Genomic DNA, 16,672 nt, shown 5'->3' with positions numbered 1-16,672 from the left:
CAATGTCAGCATAATTAAGATGCAGGAAACTGCATCTTAAGAAAACAAAGTTGGGGGTTTCCAACTAACCACGATTTTCTGTGGATAAGCAGCAGCGTTATGTATGTTCTCCTTTTTCTGCTCAGTGTAATTATGTACCAAGGACAAATTTCAAGCAGTAGCGTAATACTTTCAAAAATAAAACTCCTCTAATCAATTAGTAAATCTCAAACCAACTCATATGCAAAAATGAATTGCTTCTCTCTGAAACATGCCCAAGAGATGGACCCACAGTTTCGAGTTTCAATTACAAAACTGCAGAGCCAGCAAAATATTTGTGTTTCAGTCCAAATTAGAACTTCCCAAATGTTCCTACTTTTCCTACAAATTAGGTATCAATTCCTAACTGCACCTAGAGAAAGATTTCAAAGAAAAACTGAACAAGCATGGTATACAAGAGCCAAAAGATTCATTAAGAAAGAATGCAGCTATTTCTTCCACAAAAAAGGTGGGATTTTTTTGTTTGTTTGTTTTTTTAAATCAAATTCATCTTTATAGCTGGTTATTTCTTTCCTTGTATCTGTAACTTAAGGAACAATTTAATCAAACATTTTATTTTGTAGCACAGCGTAAGTTATTCACCAAAAGAAAACATACCTTCACATTCTACCTCAGCCCCTACTGTGCTACGGGATCGCCATTTTTCTTTGGCACGAGCCAGACAAATATCATACAGTTCTGGAAGAAGAGTAGAGAAAATCAAAGCTGTTATGTGAATACACACATGCTTACTGTCAAGTACCAACCATGTACCGTATGAGTAATGCTGCTCAAAGCATACAAAACAGCAGTATGTGCAACATACTAATTGAATTTTTTACTATGGTTCTGAAAGACCTGTTCCACTGACCTGTAATTTAAGATCGAGAAAGAGGGAAAGGCAATCAAGGCATTCTATGTTCAAGCAATTATTTTTTCCTTACAGAGCACTGACATTCAAAATTACAGTCTGAACAGATGGCTAGGATAAGACTACCAAACTCAAGGCAAAAGCTAAGCCGGAGGTAACTGAACCAAACACAGAAAAGCAGTACAATACCAGCAAGGGTACAGGCAGTTTACTGTCTTTCCATACTGGAATTAACTGCCCTTTCAAAACTGTTCTGCTGTTGTGTGAAGTAGCACAGTACTTCTGTTCTCATGAACATACACATAAGAAAATGGACTGATTTTCCTGGAAGTCTTTCCATCTCATATACCTCCAACTTCTTGCTCTAAACTGAGAGCCTGAATACACACAGGCATTACAACATGAATAGCAACTCTAATATGGGAAAAAAGAAAGAAAGTAAAAAAGCTTGAGTAGTTCTGACCATTTCCATGTGACATCAAAACAAGACACAATGGTGGTAATAATCAGAAATAACTCATGGCGGCAGTCCTACAACAGCTACAAGATTAAAAGATACATATTTTTTTGAACAAAGAGTGTAAAAGCACCAGAAATAAAATGTAAGCAGATAATACTTCATGCCCACAAATCAGATTCTGATGCAACTCAGTAAGTACAAGACTCGTTTCGTATCACAATGCAGACAAGTCGACAGCCTCACCATGGGTGATGTTTAACTCATTGCCAATTGCCAAGCTCCAGACTTTGCCTCTCACGCTCGGTGGGATGCCCTGCCACCATAACTCTCGAACCTTACGGGAACAACACCTGTCCAAAACAAAATGCATTCTTAGAAAGATTTTATTGACAGCTGAACTGTAAACATGTCTTCTTACCATAGCTAAAGGGATACGGACCAGAACGAACATCAGTGAGCCAAGAAGTCAAACAAGATTGGCATATATCAATTATTTAGTACAACTTTGTCTTGAACTGCAGAAGGAAAGCTTCCTGCCTTCTGAAGTTAATGGTTTATTTTGACAGAAGCAGTGCAGTCACAGTAACTGTAACATTCCACCACAGATGACCAGCAAGAGTTGTACGGAACAGTAATAAAGAAGTAAAAAACAGATCTGTATCTATGCCATTGCATATGCTGAAGTCTGGACAGACTTAAACCTCCATGTAAAATTAAATGCATAAACAAGTTACAGATCTATTCTCTCAGTCATCACTTTCTTGCGCCAATGAGACGCAGTCACCCACTCAGCTTTGCCACTCCTGCTCTCCAGCATCAAGTAGCAATTTTCAGGTGAAAGCACAAAAGACATTTTAACAAAACACAGACTTAGAAATTGCTACAGCTTCCGGGAGTGACAAAAAACCCCAGCAACCCAATGACCTAAAAGCAGATTCTCAATTAGATGTAAAATATGGAACACACTGAGGAACTTCAGGCTTTGTAAGACACAATCAGTAAAATGCACACTGAGATTTGCATGCAGACACGACATGCACCTTCAACTACTAAAGACAGACATTTAATCTACAGTTTGTTTATGCTTTATTTCACACTTGGTTCTCTAATTCAGTTGCATTTTCCAGCATATCCTATCAATGTTTCTAACAGAGCAACTGAATTTCATTAAACAAGCTGCATTTATAAGAGCTGTGTCGGCTTTTGTAATAGTTTTATTGGTTTTATGCTCTCCAGATTGGGAGGGGATGGTTTTTTTCATTGCTGTTAAGATGACCAGCAACGCCTATGAAAAACTGGAGAGTGAAGGCAGCTTACCAACTGTATGTGCTCTGTCTTTGTAGAACATCTTGGAGTACTTCAGCTCTTCTAAAATAACTTTTTCCCTACTTTTCTTTCCCATCACCTGATTATCTCAGCAGGTCTACCCCTAATTAAAGGGGCTTAATAGTACCACGCACATACTTTACTCCATGTTTGAAACTGAAATGTCAAGCTCAAGAAGTAGTCCAGAAAAGCTCATTTTTGATACATGCATTTAAGCGTTATGATTTCTGCTTTTACATTTTCTTTCACGGATCATTTCTCACTCTTTCAGTTTCCAAATATTTCCAATCCCCACTGAAGACAAGCAATGAGAATTAGAACTGCATTACTTTTGATCACCTTATCAAACTAATGAAGCTTACACTACTCATTATCTTTGTCACAGTGTGAAGATGACTTTCAAACAGAAGTTACCAACACCATTTAAAATTATACTTGTTAACTTTGTAACTACAGAAGAGTTTTACTTAAAACTCATTGTAACATACTGTCTTACATAGTTTCCCAATTGGGCAAGATTTCATTGTTCCAAGTTAAAACAGCGTTGCCAATGCTATCTTCCAGCTTACAACGTTCCTCCAGTTGCTTCTTTCTCTTCTGGGCTTCTTTAAGCTCTGCAGGAAAGCAATTATTTTTTGTTTTAGTTTAATAAAACCAGTAAACAAAGAAGTTAGCTATCTCTACAGGACTGCATGGCCATGTAAAAGCACTTCACAACCTGTGTGTGTTTGAGCACAGTATGAGCAAATAGTGATGGGCAAGGAAAACCAATTGTAAGATGCCATGTACCACGCTCTTTGGAATGAACACACACCACTTGTTGGGTTCACTTTAAAGCACAACAGAAGCTACGGCTGAACCACAGCAACTGCCTCCAAGGACCTCTGGCTTTGACATAACCTCTTTGTAAGTCTATCTTAAACACAGACTTGCATTTTTCTCTAAACAAAAACAGTGCTTACATACTTTGATTTCCTGACCTCTACACAACACATTACTCTGCCAAGTTGTTCATCTGCAGACGTTGTAAGCAAAATGTTTTTCATTTGTTTTGTTTTTCCGGTGCTTATCTGACAGAATGACATACCCTCATCTAGTAAAGACAGCACAAAGGTTTGGCCCACTGCCTAACCTGAGTGTTATTCTATTTCTTCCAAACCACCCACTGTACATGCACAGAAGGAAAGGAGAATCTCCTCTGCATCACTACCTGCTACACAGACACATACACGGACATACAACTTCCATGTGTCCAGATTTCCTGTTACTGCAATGTTTGGTTTTATTAGAAGGCCAAGACAGTACAAAATAATCTGCAAGAAAGCACTGCTATCAGCTCCACCTGATGCGCACAGTATAGTGCTACTGACACACTGCTGTGAAGCCAGACAAGAGATGAGAAGCAAAACCTGAGGAGAGCTGTAACGTTTAAATGGGGGACTGATTATTAAATGAAATTATTACACTTCCTGCATGGAAACTACACGTATTTATGTATGGCAGCCTCAACTAACTCTTCCTGGAATAAAACTCTAACATCTTTTTAGTTATTTAAAACTAAACTCTTGGGGCTTTATTAATAAAACTACTTTTGTCTTTCTCTCTTTTCTGGATTGATTCTTCTTTGAAGGGAAGTACAAATCCCTCATGACACAGGAAAACTGAATGACACAATTATATTTCAGGTTTAGAAACAGCCATTAACTTTACTGCTTTCTTCTGAAGAAAAGAAACTCCGTCACCTCTTTTTTTTGCTTGAACCACCATTTCTTCGTACTGCTGTCTGTGTTTCTGAGCTTCTTCTGCTGGTTTTGCTGGGAGGTTCCTTAAATCAAAAAAAGCAGTATTTCCAGTTACCATGTCCATCTAAAGACAATTCTAGGCACTCTTAAAAGAAAAACATAACGCTGCTCCATGTCAAAATATTTGATTAAGGAGTTGTCCAACAGATTCTTGGAAAGATTTTTTTTTGCCAGAGTCAGCGGAAGAGAAGGAAAGAACACTTGAACAGCGATGAGTACTTTCATACACTAAATGTGCTGAGCAATTTCCTTTTGTTTGGCAATTTCAGCATTTTTATTATTAAACCAACTGAGCCCACAGACTAATCTTCATAAATAAAGGGAACATAGTGGTACATAACAAGCTGGTAGTTTTACTTTAAACTAAGCTACAGATAAAGTTCGAGGCCTTATTTACTCACTGCATACCTCACATAAGGACTACATCCGTAGCTTGCTTTACACACACAGTCATAGTTCACTACACCAGCTTCCTCTTTCTGTTCTCAGAGACCCCATTTCTCTCTTAGAATGCTTAACTCCCTCCCTTCACTTCTACAGCAACAAGCAGTAGCCATTCTCTGCATTTTCCACTTCAACACAGCCATTTTCTATGTGTGATTTAGGTAAAATCTCTACCATATAATACATAATACAATTCTACCATTTTAAACTTCAGAACTTGAATTATTTGTTCCCTCCCTTAATGCCACCATCATGTATGTGAAATGATGTATCTATTAAGATTCAACATCGTCCAGTTAAAGCTACAGGGACTACGTAACGTTAATTGATTTATCCTTAGAGTTTTACCTAAGCCTTCCAAGTGAGACCAAAATCAAGTAGCTGTTCTGGAAATAAAATCTCAACTGCATTTCTTGGAAGCTTCTATTTATTTATTGTCTGTTTGTTGCAGAAAATCCATAAGAAATTACTTAAAGCCTAACAGGTAGGGGAAAAAAAAAAAGCAAACTAAAAAGACAACAAAAGATTCCTTAGAGATTCATTAGAGGATGGCACTGCTACTCGGTTTCCTCCATTAGAGGGAAGAAATCATGATTCAACTGTCTACAATGTAATAAATAAATAAATAAATAAATAAAAGAGCTTTTTTTTTGCTATAAGTTCCTCAGTTTATCAACATTAGGAAAAAAGTAAAATCTGAATGCTATCCTGTAATGTACCGTAATTGAATCTAGCTGAATACTGTGCGTCTCAGGGTATGTCACATAAAGAATGACTTCACCAGTCAGTGTGCACTGCTTCCAGCTATACACAAGAAAATTTAGTATTAGAAATTATCCCTCACAGGTTGTTTTGGTGTACTGAGAAGTCTTGTAGTCTACCAGCCAACCAAAAAGTGTCTTAAATGATCCTACTAATAAACTAGTTTGACAGGAGGATTTTTCATATATAGTTATTCATGAAAACATACACCACGTTACGACAGCTCTTTGTATTGATCTACTGCTCTATTAAAATCGCAGACATCATGTCTACAAGACAGGATACTGTCCACAAATTGACTAAATGCAACCAAATTTGTAAAATTCAGAGATACAAAAAACTATGAAAGCAGCCACATTTTTTCTAGAGTCAGTCTGCATATGCAATAATCTCATTACTGAAACAGAAGCATCAAAGAACTTGAGTTCCTGACATCCTTTATCATGTGATGCTGATTCCACTGCAGAACGATCATTATATCATTTCATTATTTATATGGGTTTGGTCTTTCTCCATGCAAACAAAGACACTGTATCCTTGCTTCTCAATTTCTTTAGCTTATATCAGCTTCGTTCTTATCTTTATGCTCTCAAAGGGAAAATAAAAATTCCTTGTGTTTCAAATTATTCAAAACTAAAGCTCAGAAAGTGTTTTTACTACAAAATTAATTGTTTGAATAATTTTCCTCATAACCAGCACAAGTGCACTGAAACAAAAGTATTTACATTTAAAATCATCTGTCTGAACTGGAGCGATCAAATACACACGGTAAGATAAGCTTTACTAGCCCCATTTTGAAGGGATCCTCACTGTGGTGATTCCCAAAACTTACGCTGGTCTGTCCTCTAAAATAAGCGCAGTAGTGGAGAGTGGCTCAAAATCAAGATTCTTCCTCACATTCTGCTTAGGAGAGAGTGGTCTGTGAGCTCGTCCAGTTTTTTCTTCATATTCCTAGAGAAGAAAAAGATAGAACAAGTTACAAAAGTGGAGAGCACCAAAACGATGCTCAGGAGAATATAAACAGGGTCAGTAAAAGACATCAAGATAATGCTCCTGAATCTCTGCCCAACTGCAATCTCTTTTAAGCTTTTTAGCTTGAGTCAACTCAGAACTGAAAACAATGCTAAAATTTAAGTTCAGGAGTGAGTTCCCATGTCTTCTTTCATTACTCCTAATTTGAAGTTCCTCTGGCTGGAAGCTCTTACAAAATACCGCTAAGAACAAGCTTTGAAACAGCACACACTATCTGAGGTGTAAGAAAGATCTGTTACAATATTTTTATCTACATCATTTTGAAATCAAAGCCAAAAGCAACCACAGATTTCATGTCCTAAAATCTCATTGAGAGATTTCTCCTTCTCAACTCATTTTAATGGTTCCCCAGAGGCTGAGGAGGAGAGTTTGGGGGGTTAAAATCACAGTTCTTAAAATGCTTTTAAGTACGACAATCCTGAATCATAACAAAGCATGATGTTAAATTGTGTTAGGAATATCACTGACATTTTAAATTAAACTTCACTCATTTGGCCATTTCCAAAAGACACTTTACAGTAGAGCTTATTTATACCATTCCTATTAAAAAACCAACAAAAACTGCACACAGTACTCTAAGAACGAAGTACTGTAACTGAGCACTGTGAAAGGTGTTCCAAACAGTCCTTCTCTCTCCCTTTTTCCTGCCAGCACAAACAGCTCCATCAAATAGTACTGATTGCCGTCAACCTAACCTGCCAGTTATGTAAAGAAAGTTCCTTGGGCAAAAGATCCAGCCCCTCAAATGCAACCAAACTGGCTCATTCAGAAACCAGAACGGAGCATCAGCTAGTAACAGAAAGCCTCTCTCTTCCTCCTTAACTGTAGAAATGCATAAAAAACAGTTTAAGGCAGAACCATATTAACTCCTCTATTTTACACTGTCCAACTCAATTCCAGCTCAAACTAGACTCAAAGACCGAGTTCTGTGAAGCTCTCAGGACACAGAACTCCCTCCTTGTTTATGAACAGGGCAGTGTCTCAGCGTTCAATCCTGGGATGCTCGTACTGCTGTGACGGGAAATACTGTCATGAATTTGGAATGTCTGCCTCATTCATACCAGCTAATGCTGCTATGCATGGCAGCAGGTCGAAAACAAGGAAAAGAACAACAACAAAATAAAAGTATTTAAACTACTGAACTACATGTAGCTTTGACTATTAGAGAGAGCAGTCATACTGATAAAGCTCTTGGTTAAATAAGAGTATAACGAGAAAATTAGCGAACAAATGTAGTTGAAAAGGTACTGAGACAGAAAGCAGCTCAGAACACTGAGACACTGCTCTTACACTAATAAGTCCCTGCAGGCAGCTGGTAGTGAGCAATGCATCACCATACCTTAGTGCCCATCAGTGGGTGCTTTGGCTGCCCACTGACTGTGGAACATACCTACTGCATTTAGGGGATGAAAGAAAAGCTTGTGCTTTTTCTTTGGATTTTTGGATCCAGCTATTTTCCACAAATTAACGTGGCCAAATACTAACTCATATTGCTGCTTCCCCAGACAACGTGAACCTTGTCCCTAAACCTGATGTATTTATTCCTTTGCTACTAGTGAAAAATAAACCAGCTGACATCCACGAGAACCTGCAACAAGGCAGAAACTGTCACACATTGATCTCCTTAAAGCATCACACAGTCTGACAGGAAAACACAAGCACTCAATGCATATTACATGACAAGTTCCAAAAAAGCCATCTGATTTTTGCGTAAGAAAATTAATTTCAAGGTCTCCTTTCATTGAAAGACAATTACAGAGCAAAACTGCTTTCAGAAGGCACAAAAATCTGTACAAACTGGGTTGCAATGGGCATTTTATTCCCATTACTTGGCAATGTAAATCCCCTAAGCACAGACACCTCCAGAGCAGTGCTCTGCACAGCATCTTTCAGGAATTTCCTGATCCCTGATGCTTTGTTTTAGACCATTTTGGAGTACAGGCAGCTAGTTACACCACTGCCATGTTAGCATAGTTACTCACAGCTCTGAGAGGATAAAGCAAAAGCCAATCCCACATTTCAGCCAGCATTCACCAGTGTGTTTTACTCAGCATGACTACAGCAAAGAAGCCCGAGCAGCACACAGAATGGGAGTGGCTCGTTTCATCAGATTAGCAGTGCAAGCCCTTTGTAGTATTTCCAGTATCAGCCAAAAATAACAAAATTGTCCACTGCGTACAAATGATAAGACTGCACAGGAATTGGGCAAGGTTAAAAAAGACTCACAAAACGCTCTTTACAACGACCTTCTATTTCAGTAGGAAGAGAACGCAATGTTGAGGAGCGCATTCTGTAGGACACAGCAATGAAACAGACTGAAGCCTCCACAAACTCATACTGAGAGTATTTGCTGACGGAGCAAGCAGCAGCATTTGTACATCCCAGCACAGTGCAATAGGCTGGGCGCACAATGGCTCACTTTAAGCATTGTTGTTTCTTTTTTTTTTTAAACCAGACTCAAATCTCCTGCAATGACACGCTGTATTTAAATCCCGCACTGAAACTAGGGCTGGCTTACCCAACAGGGATGCAAATTAACTTCAGGATCGATTCAGGATGACCTGATCGCGTATGATTTTGAATACATCCCTAACACCGGGACCACGCAGGCTTTCCTCCACGTTTGCCACAGCCGGGGGAGCAGAGCTAACGTCTGAAGGTAGATGTACACTGAAGGTAGATGTACACTGAAGGTAGATGTACACTGAAGGTAGATGTACACTGAAGGTGTTCTGCGAGAGCAGCTCGTAGCCGTACACAGCTCGGGCACCGTCAGCCGCGGGGCCGAGGCACCAGCGCTCAGCCCTGCCCGGCAGCAGCGAGGGACCCGCGGCGAGGCGGCCCAACGCAGCCCGGGCTGTGGGACGCAAAGCTCCCCGCCAAGGTGACCCGGCTCTGCGTGCTCTTTGTTTGAAGGGAGATGAATACGAAGCACTAACGCCAAGCGACGGGGCAGCGAGAACCACACCGCTCCACCGCCGGGCAGCTTCGCTGGGCTGCGCCGGGGCTGGAGGGCACTCGCTTTCAGCCAGCAGCCTTCACGTTAAACAAAACCAAGCGCCCGGGCTCGGCCCCAGAGCCCGACCCACCCGACCCGCGTCCCCGTCCGCAGTGTCTCCCCGCCCTGCAAACCCACCAAGCCGCCCGCAGCCCGCACCGCTGCCCTGTGCCCCGAGCTGCCGCCCGGCCGCGCTCACCATGAACGCCGCGGAGCCTCACCGGCCGCTCCGCCGCAGCCCCATCCCCGGGGCGCTCCGGGACCTCGCTCCCCGCCGCTTGGCCGCCCGGGCCCGCACGGCCTCGCGGGCCGCCCGCCCCGTGCCGCCCCGCCCCGCCAGCCCCGCTAATCAGCTGCGGAGCCGCCGCGGCCGATCGCTTCTCTCCCTCTCGCCCAGCGCTGCCTGAGGAGCGTGGAGGCGGGGCGGGCCCGGCCGGGTACGACGCTTCTATGGCCGCTTCCCCGGCTCGCAGGGCGGCGGGTCGCTGCCTCAGCGGGACGTGTAGCAGCGGGCATAAACTGCGGGCGGCCTCGCTGCTGCTGTCCGTCCTGACCTGAGAGCAGCCTTTCAGTAGGGGGTGGGCTAAGAAAGAAGGAGCCAGAGCCATTACCAGGGGTTGCTGTGACAGACAACTGGGCTCCACAGTTTAAAATGACAAGGATCTCCTCGTGGGAGTCCAGCGAAGAGCCACCAAGATGACTAAGGGCTTGGAGCATCTCCTGTATGAGGAATGACTGAGTAACCTGGATGATCTGTTCTGCCTGGGGAAAAGACTGAGGGAGGACCTGATTAATGTTTATAAATATCTAAAGGGAGGTGGGAGAGAAATGCACGAGGCCAGGCTCTTCTCAGGGGCAGACAGCAATAAGGAAAAGAGCAATGGCCTAAAACTTCAACACAGTAACATGCAGAAAAACTTTACAGTAAAGGTGATGGAGCACTGGGACAGGCTGCTCAGAGGGGCTGTGCAGCCTCCTTTGGAGATATTCAGGACCTATATGGATACCTACCCGTGCAACCTGCTGTACAGTACCTGGTTTAACTGCAGCTTGGACTCGATCTCTTGAGATCCCTTCCAACCTCTGCAATCCTGGGTGATTCTATGATTCTGTTGAAGGGTTTCAAACTAAACGTTGTTGCAAATATCGGCCTTTAAGGCTCCTTTACAACTCAAAACAATCCTGTGATGATTGGAACTGCTGGATGTTCTGTCAGCTTAATGTTTTCAACCTACAGCTTGCCATCCAATCCTGAGGCAGCAATAATACACCAAATGAGGGGCAGCTCATTTGTTTTAAAGTATTTCAGCCTCATTCCTACCACCACCAGTTAACAACGGACAGCTGGTGTCAGAGCACGGACAATCACCACAGCGCTATCTGCTGAGCTCATGTAAATCACCATAGCCCTCAACTCTCAACATCTCTCCTCATACGCTGTCTGAAGCAGTCAGTTATCACACATCAAAAACCATTTACTTAAAACCATATATATGTTGAAAGCGCAGCCTAGTGAAACTGGGAGATATTTCAGCAGGGTGAAACAAAGTACACTCCGTAACTCACCTCATTACCACAGATTACACAGAGGTTTTGTAGCTCTATTTTTAGGCTGCTACAATTCTAGAAGTACCTGAGGCTACTCAGACAAGTTCTGCACAATCTGTAATTGCATGATACGTTTTCCACTGGAATTCCTGCCTCTTCCACCTTACAAGATAGGAACCAGACCAGAACTACACAGGGCAAATTGTTTTCTTTTCCATGGCTTTTGAGTCTGACTGCTAGCAAAGTACTGCTTCAGCATCCCCCTTTTGTTGCTTCATAGCTTCCTACTACATCCATCTGTAGTCTCTCTCCTTTTACTATGAAGTACTTCAGCAGGTGGATCTATGCTGGTTCACACCCAGAACATCACCACTCTCCCCCCACCCAGCACCTCACTCCAATTCTTCACTGCCCCTGTAAGAAGTTGCACTACTGCACAACACATTAATTTGGGGGACTGACTCTGCTACAAACAGAGATTTTGTTATACTGCATCACTTTGGTTACTCTAGGTGAACTTCTGGATCTGCTTTGCTACAGAGCAACGTACAAACAAGTGTTACACATAAAATGGAATGAGCAGAAAGTCTTTCAGAAGATGAACTGAAACCAGCAGACCTCAAAACTTGAAGCGATCTTTGAGACAGGTAACTAAGATTTGATTCTTGACATGATATTAAGCCATAAAATGGTCATTTTAATGGAGGCTCTTTGTATGCGATCAATTACAGTAATCAAAGGGAACTTCAGAAGACTACTACCTCAAAGATCAGATTATGAGAACACCCTTCAAATTTAACAGAATACAAATAGGAATACAACAAATTGTTTAAAAGTTTAGTATTAATAGGATTAGAGTCCAAAAAAGAGTACCAGAACTGTTTTGAAATGTAATTAGTTTATCAGAGATCGGATCAGATCAGCTGCACACCAAACCCACAAACTTTGCCAGAGTGATTTGGCAGCTCTGTGACTCAGCCATGGTTCAAGAACCACCAGCTCTACTTGCTTTTCTACCCACTTATAACTTAAGAGACTTCAAAATGTGTATAAGAAGAATACCACAGCAAAAGACAGACATTTAATGAGAGAACCTGACTGCACTAACATTATGTGCATTTTCTACCAGGTTATCCTCATCTTTAATACTACCGGATTTTTCTTTTCCATACTTAACAAATTAGGAACACTTCAGCAAAGTAAGGGTAAGAGACCATGGCCAATTCACACAAGGAAAACCTCACACCACCTACTTTCGGGCATAATTTCAAGTGCTTTGAAATTACCTCCCTTATTCCCTGAAAAGCTTCTCTCTTCTGATACAGACTATACAGGGATTTGGTCCTACACAATCATGCTGAATTCATATGATTAAAATAGTGCACATATATTCTAAAAGGTAACGAGAACGACATAGATCACTGCAAAAGTAACGTCTCCTATCTATTTCCATGGAAACTACAACAGCTACAAAGAGCACAATAACACTATTTGATATTCTCAGCTACCAAACACTGGTTTTCAACATAGCCACTACCATTAGCTGCGTATTTCTGGTAGCAATGAACAAGAGTTTGCACACCATACTCAAAAGTCTGCGTGGCTAATATGGAACATGGCCTGTCTTTCATGTAGCTGCTGCCATAGGTAACAAGCACTACTCACTCACAGTGTTCATATCCACTGTTTTGTCCTCCATTAACTTTCACCAAGTATCAACAAATGTCAACGAGTGCATTTTTCCCTTGTGGAGGAATTCAATGACACACCTTTGCTTCATGTATGTTTCTATGTCAGATGCTGCTGTCTGAATGCCCCTCTGCAGCCATCTGTCACACAGCAAAAAATGTAACATAATATTAGCAGGAATGCTTAACCTCTACTGGCATGACACCATCTGCATCTGATGTCATGGGCTGACATCATAAAGTAGGAGGCATTACTTTTGGAGCAGCCCTCATAGCAACTACACTGCAGACCTGTGCTTCTGTTGGACCGCTTTAGCCATACTTACAAATATTACCTTCTCTGGCCTTGTATTTTGAGCAATGTGGAGTTAACATTCAAAATCCAAGTCTATATATACAGTCAATTTAGGTCTCCCAAGAAAGAATGAGTTTGCTCTTACAGAGTCGGCCGTGCAATATACTACATATCAGATGGCTTTTGCCCTTGGGGTTTATGTTTCATTTCTGCTATATCTGCATAATGTAAGTGCTTTTTGAATCATACAGAGTTACATACTTAAGAGAAAAAAAAAAAAAAAAGAAAGAATCCAGACCATTTCCCTGTATTTGAAGAACTATTTAAGAAAAGACAAAGCACACCTATGCACTGTGTGGTTTAACAACAGCTCTTCATTGCTGTGTGGTATCTGTAATCAGATTGTGAAGCAAACTCTTACAAGTGACTCCAGGATGAGTCACTGTAACCAAAAAAACTCATACTACTTTAGAACGTTGAAAAGGATGTAATTTAATCTGCACATACAAACATGCAGTTTCCCTACATACTGATACCATCTGATACGCTACAGCACAAACCAAACGGAAGCATCTACTAGAACAGCTTCCAGCAAGGCGAGCATTGAACAAGTGCTTAAGCAAGATAATACCTGTTAAATGGTTTTTTTAATTATTGTTTTTAACGAACAGCTATCAAAATAAAATGCTGTCAACACCTGCTCTCAAGTACGTACCTGAAATGTTACTCCTGGGGATTGGAAGTGCACTGGGTATGGAGCTTAAGTAAAAATAATAGTAGCTTTAAAACAAACTACATGTCCATTCAAATCACTCAATTTTCTGTATAGCCTTAGCACTGACTCCTGTGCATTCTGTATGTGTATATATATGCACACACATACATATATATATATATATATATACACACATATATATGATTTTTTTAAAAAAACAAAAAGCTGTATCAGCATATACATTTTTGTGAATATCATCTTTATAATTTCAGATTTGGTTTTGATGAGAAGAGATTGTGACTTTTTAAAATCACTCACTAATATAAATAAAACACATGAAGGAAGGTAACAAAGCTGCCCTAGTCCAGCTTAAATTGGCGGCTATTTCCAGGCTTCAGCATTCGTGACACTGTTTGCACTGTCTTGCTAGAGAGACAGCTTCACAACACAGGAAAAAAAAAATGACTACCTAACAATGAATAATAGAATCATGTGGATAAATGAGGTCAAGTATCCTGAGAGAGAGGGGGAGAATGAGACTATAAAGCTCAAAATATTCTCCTATCTTTTTTCTTCAGAAAGACACCTCGGAAAAGTGCCAGTTTGGTGTTTGTTCTTGTGCTTCTTTAAATCCGTACGTCTGGACCCTTCAGGTTTCCAATAACACACACACAGTAATTCCTTTCACTCTGCAAAGCCAAAGAACATCAGCTTTGTTTGTTATTGCTAGTGCACATGGAAAGAGTTGGCCTTTCACAACCCGCATTCTTTCCCCCTTGCCCCCATCCTTTAATTTAAGACGAAGCTTGAAATGTATAAACTGGAGGAGAAACAAAGAGAACCTCTGGATTAGGTTTCTTGGGAGCTTGTTTTTGTTTAATAAAAAAATAACACTGAACTCTAGCAAAGCTTTCTCAATTAGTATCACATTCTAGCAACGCAAGTTCCAGTCTGCTGTTGAGATATTTGCTTATAACATTTAGAGGCGAACATATCTGCTTTCAAGGACTTCTCTCCAGCTTTACTATGCAGTCATGTTTTGCCAAGTGTTTCTCTGATGTAACATTCAGAAGTACACACTGGTATTTCTATGTTCCTTCTCTGCATAATTCTATTTCCATCCCAACATTACTACATTGAAAAACAAACAAACAAACAAACAAACTTCCTGGCTACACGAAGATGCCAGTGTTTAAGCACAACGAGACACACAAATGCCAGCAATGTGCTGGATTCTTACTGAACAACAAATGAGAACAAGCTTCCACCTATGCACCAGGTCTTCAGAAAAGCTGTTCTCCCCAGCCTTGAACTGTAGAGGGTAAGAAGAGCTGTCAATGTACTTCACCTTCAACAAGCAAACATCTTCCCACTTCTTTGTGGCCTCCTGAACTTAAAACTCACCATACGCTCCATGAGTTTATATTCCATCTAATGTAAAGTATCAGAGTAGGCTACAAAATAACCATTTCAATTAAGATAGACAAACGTTTATGATCCCACTAGACAATGCTAAACTTACTAAAACTCAGCACTAGCATTAAAATGGACATTTTAATAAAGAATAGCAAATTGACATTTGAGCAGCAATAACCAACAAAGCTTACACTGTTATCTGCCAAATATCTTTATTCCAGGAAGCCAAATACTTATCCTCAAACATCATGTTAAATTTAAGATCCCTCAAGCTTCCAAGTGTTGTGCCTAAGATAGTTTATGAGGAATTTCAGAGCGCTAAAACTAAAACAAAGGCTTGAAAACTGAAGAGGAAAGGGAAAAAACAAAATCCACCGAACCTCACTTCCTTTCAGCAAAACACTTCTCAGTTTGCTGTAACTCTTAAACCGATACTCAAAGCCTATTATTTTCTATTAGCTTCATGCTCCTAATATGCATTTTCATAACACAAGGGAAGAGGTTCCACGAGCATTAAAAGCACTGAGGCAGCTGGACTGTTCACTAGATTATGATACTTGGGTGGATCACATTACATTCTTTTATTATTAAAATACTCAGGAACAATCCTTCTGCTGTAGGATTAAATTACCCTCTCATTTACTATGGATGGAAGCTATTATCCTTACTTGATCTGTTTAAATATAATATTAGATTTGTTTGAGGCAGGTAATTTTCAAGTCAGGACAAGAACAACACCGTACAGTAGTAACAGCCTGCTGGAACTGCAGAACGGTCTCTCCAGTACATTTCTCTAGGTTCCTTGTTGAAAAAAATATCCTATGTTTTGTAAGTGACAAAACAGGTACCCCTCATTTCCTTATTTTCATGTAGCATCGCAAAAACTGGATTCTCTTTACACGTAATTTCAGTAAAATCAAAATGTTTTGAGTTGGGTTAGAAATGAAAACAGCAGCGCATCAAGGCAGCCTGCAAGTTTTGCAGGTATAATTCTCAAGTGGAAAAATTGGATTTACGTTTTTATTTCTAGAGACAGCAACAAGAGTATGAACAGAGCCAGAGAACGGACTGGGCTGGAAGGGACCTCAAAGGTCATCTAGTTGCAGCCTCTCAAACAGAAGTTAGATTCATATCAACAAGGACAGCACTGCAGTTGTGCTTTCTTGTTTTTAAGGAATGAACTCAGCTACACCACAACAGATCTAAATCCTGCCTGCCAGGGTGACAGAAAAGAGCCCAGAGGAAGACAAGACAGGAAATGACTCATTTACACCCTCGGACTTCCACTGTGCAACAG

General features: G+C 40.7%; 1 protein-coding gene across 4 annotated transcripts in view; it reads right to left on the bottom strand.

The window, feature by feature from the left end:
• Nucleotides 1-16,672, bottom strand: part of TBC1D14 (TBC1 domain family member 14) — a 54,065-nt gene that overhangs the window by 14,898 nt on the left and 22,495 nt on the right. Inside the window, exons 1-6 of one of the 4 annotated variants that reach the window (XM_015862605.3) lie at nucleotides 9,913-10,011; nucleotides 6,516-6,634; nucleotides 4,418-4,500; nucleotides 3,172-3,289; nucleotides 1,593-1,699; nucleotides 637-717 (exon numbers count right to left, since the gene is read on the bottom strand). In XM_015862605.3, coding sequence (XP_015718091.1) covers nucleotides 637-717; nucleotides 1,593-1,699; nucleotides 3,172-3,289; nucleotides 4,418-4,500; nucleotides 6,516-6,634; nucleotides 9,913-9,915 — 511 coding nt within the window. In that variant the 5' untranslated portion in view covers nucleotides 9,916-10,011. Of the gene's footprint in view, nucleotides 1-636; nucleotides 718-1,592; nucleotides 1,700-3,163; nucleotides 3,290-4,417; nucleotides 4,501-6,515; nucleotides 6,635-8,941; nucleotides 9,020-9,912; nucleotides 10,012-16,672 lie in introns of those variants that run through there. The other 3 variants (XM_085547361.1, XR_014946014.1, XM_015862604.2) reach the window with 3 other exon arrangements.

This window comes from Coturnix japonica, chromosome 4, assembly GCF_054131305.1.
Source record: "Coturnix japonica strain WE chromosome 4, WE-NBRP24, whole genome shotgun sequence".
NCBI lineage: Eukaryota > Metazoa > Chordata > Aves > Galliformes > Phasianidae > Coturnix > Coturnix japonica.
Note: the sequence above shows the minus strand (reverse complement) of the source record. Positions and strands in the feature narration are given on the sequence as shown.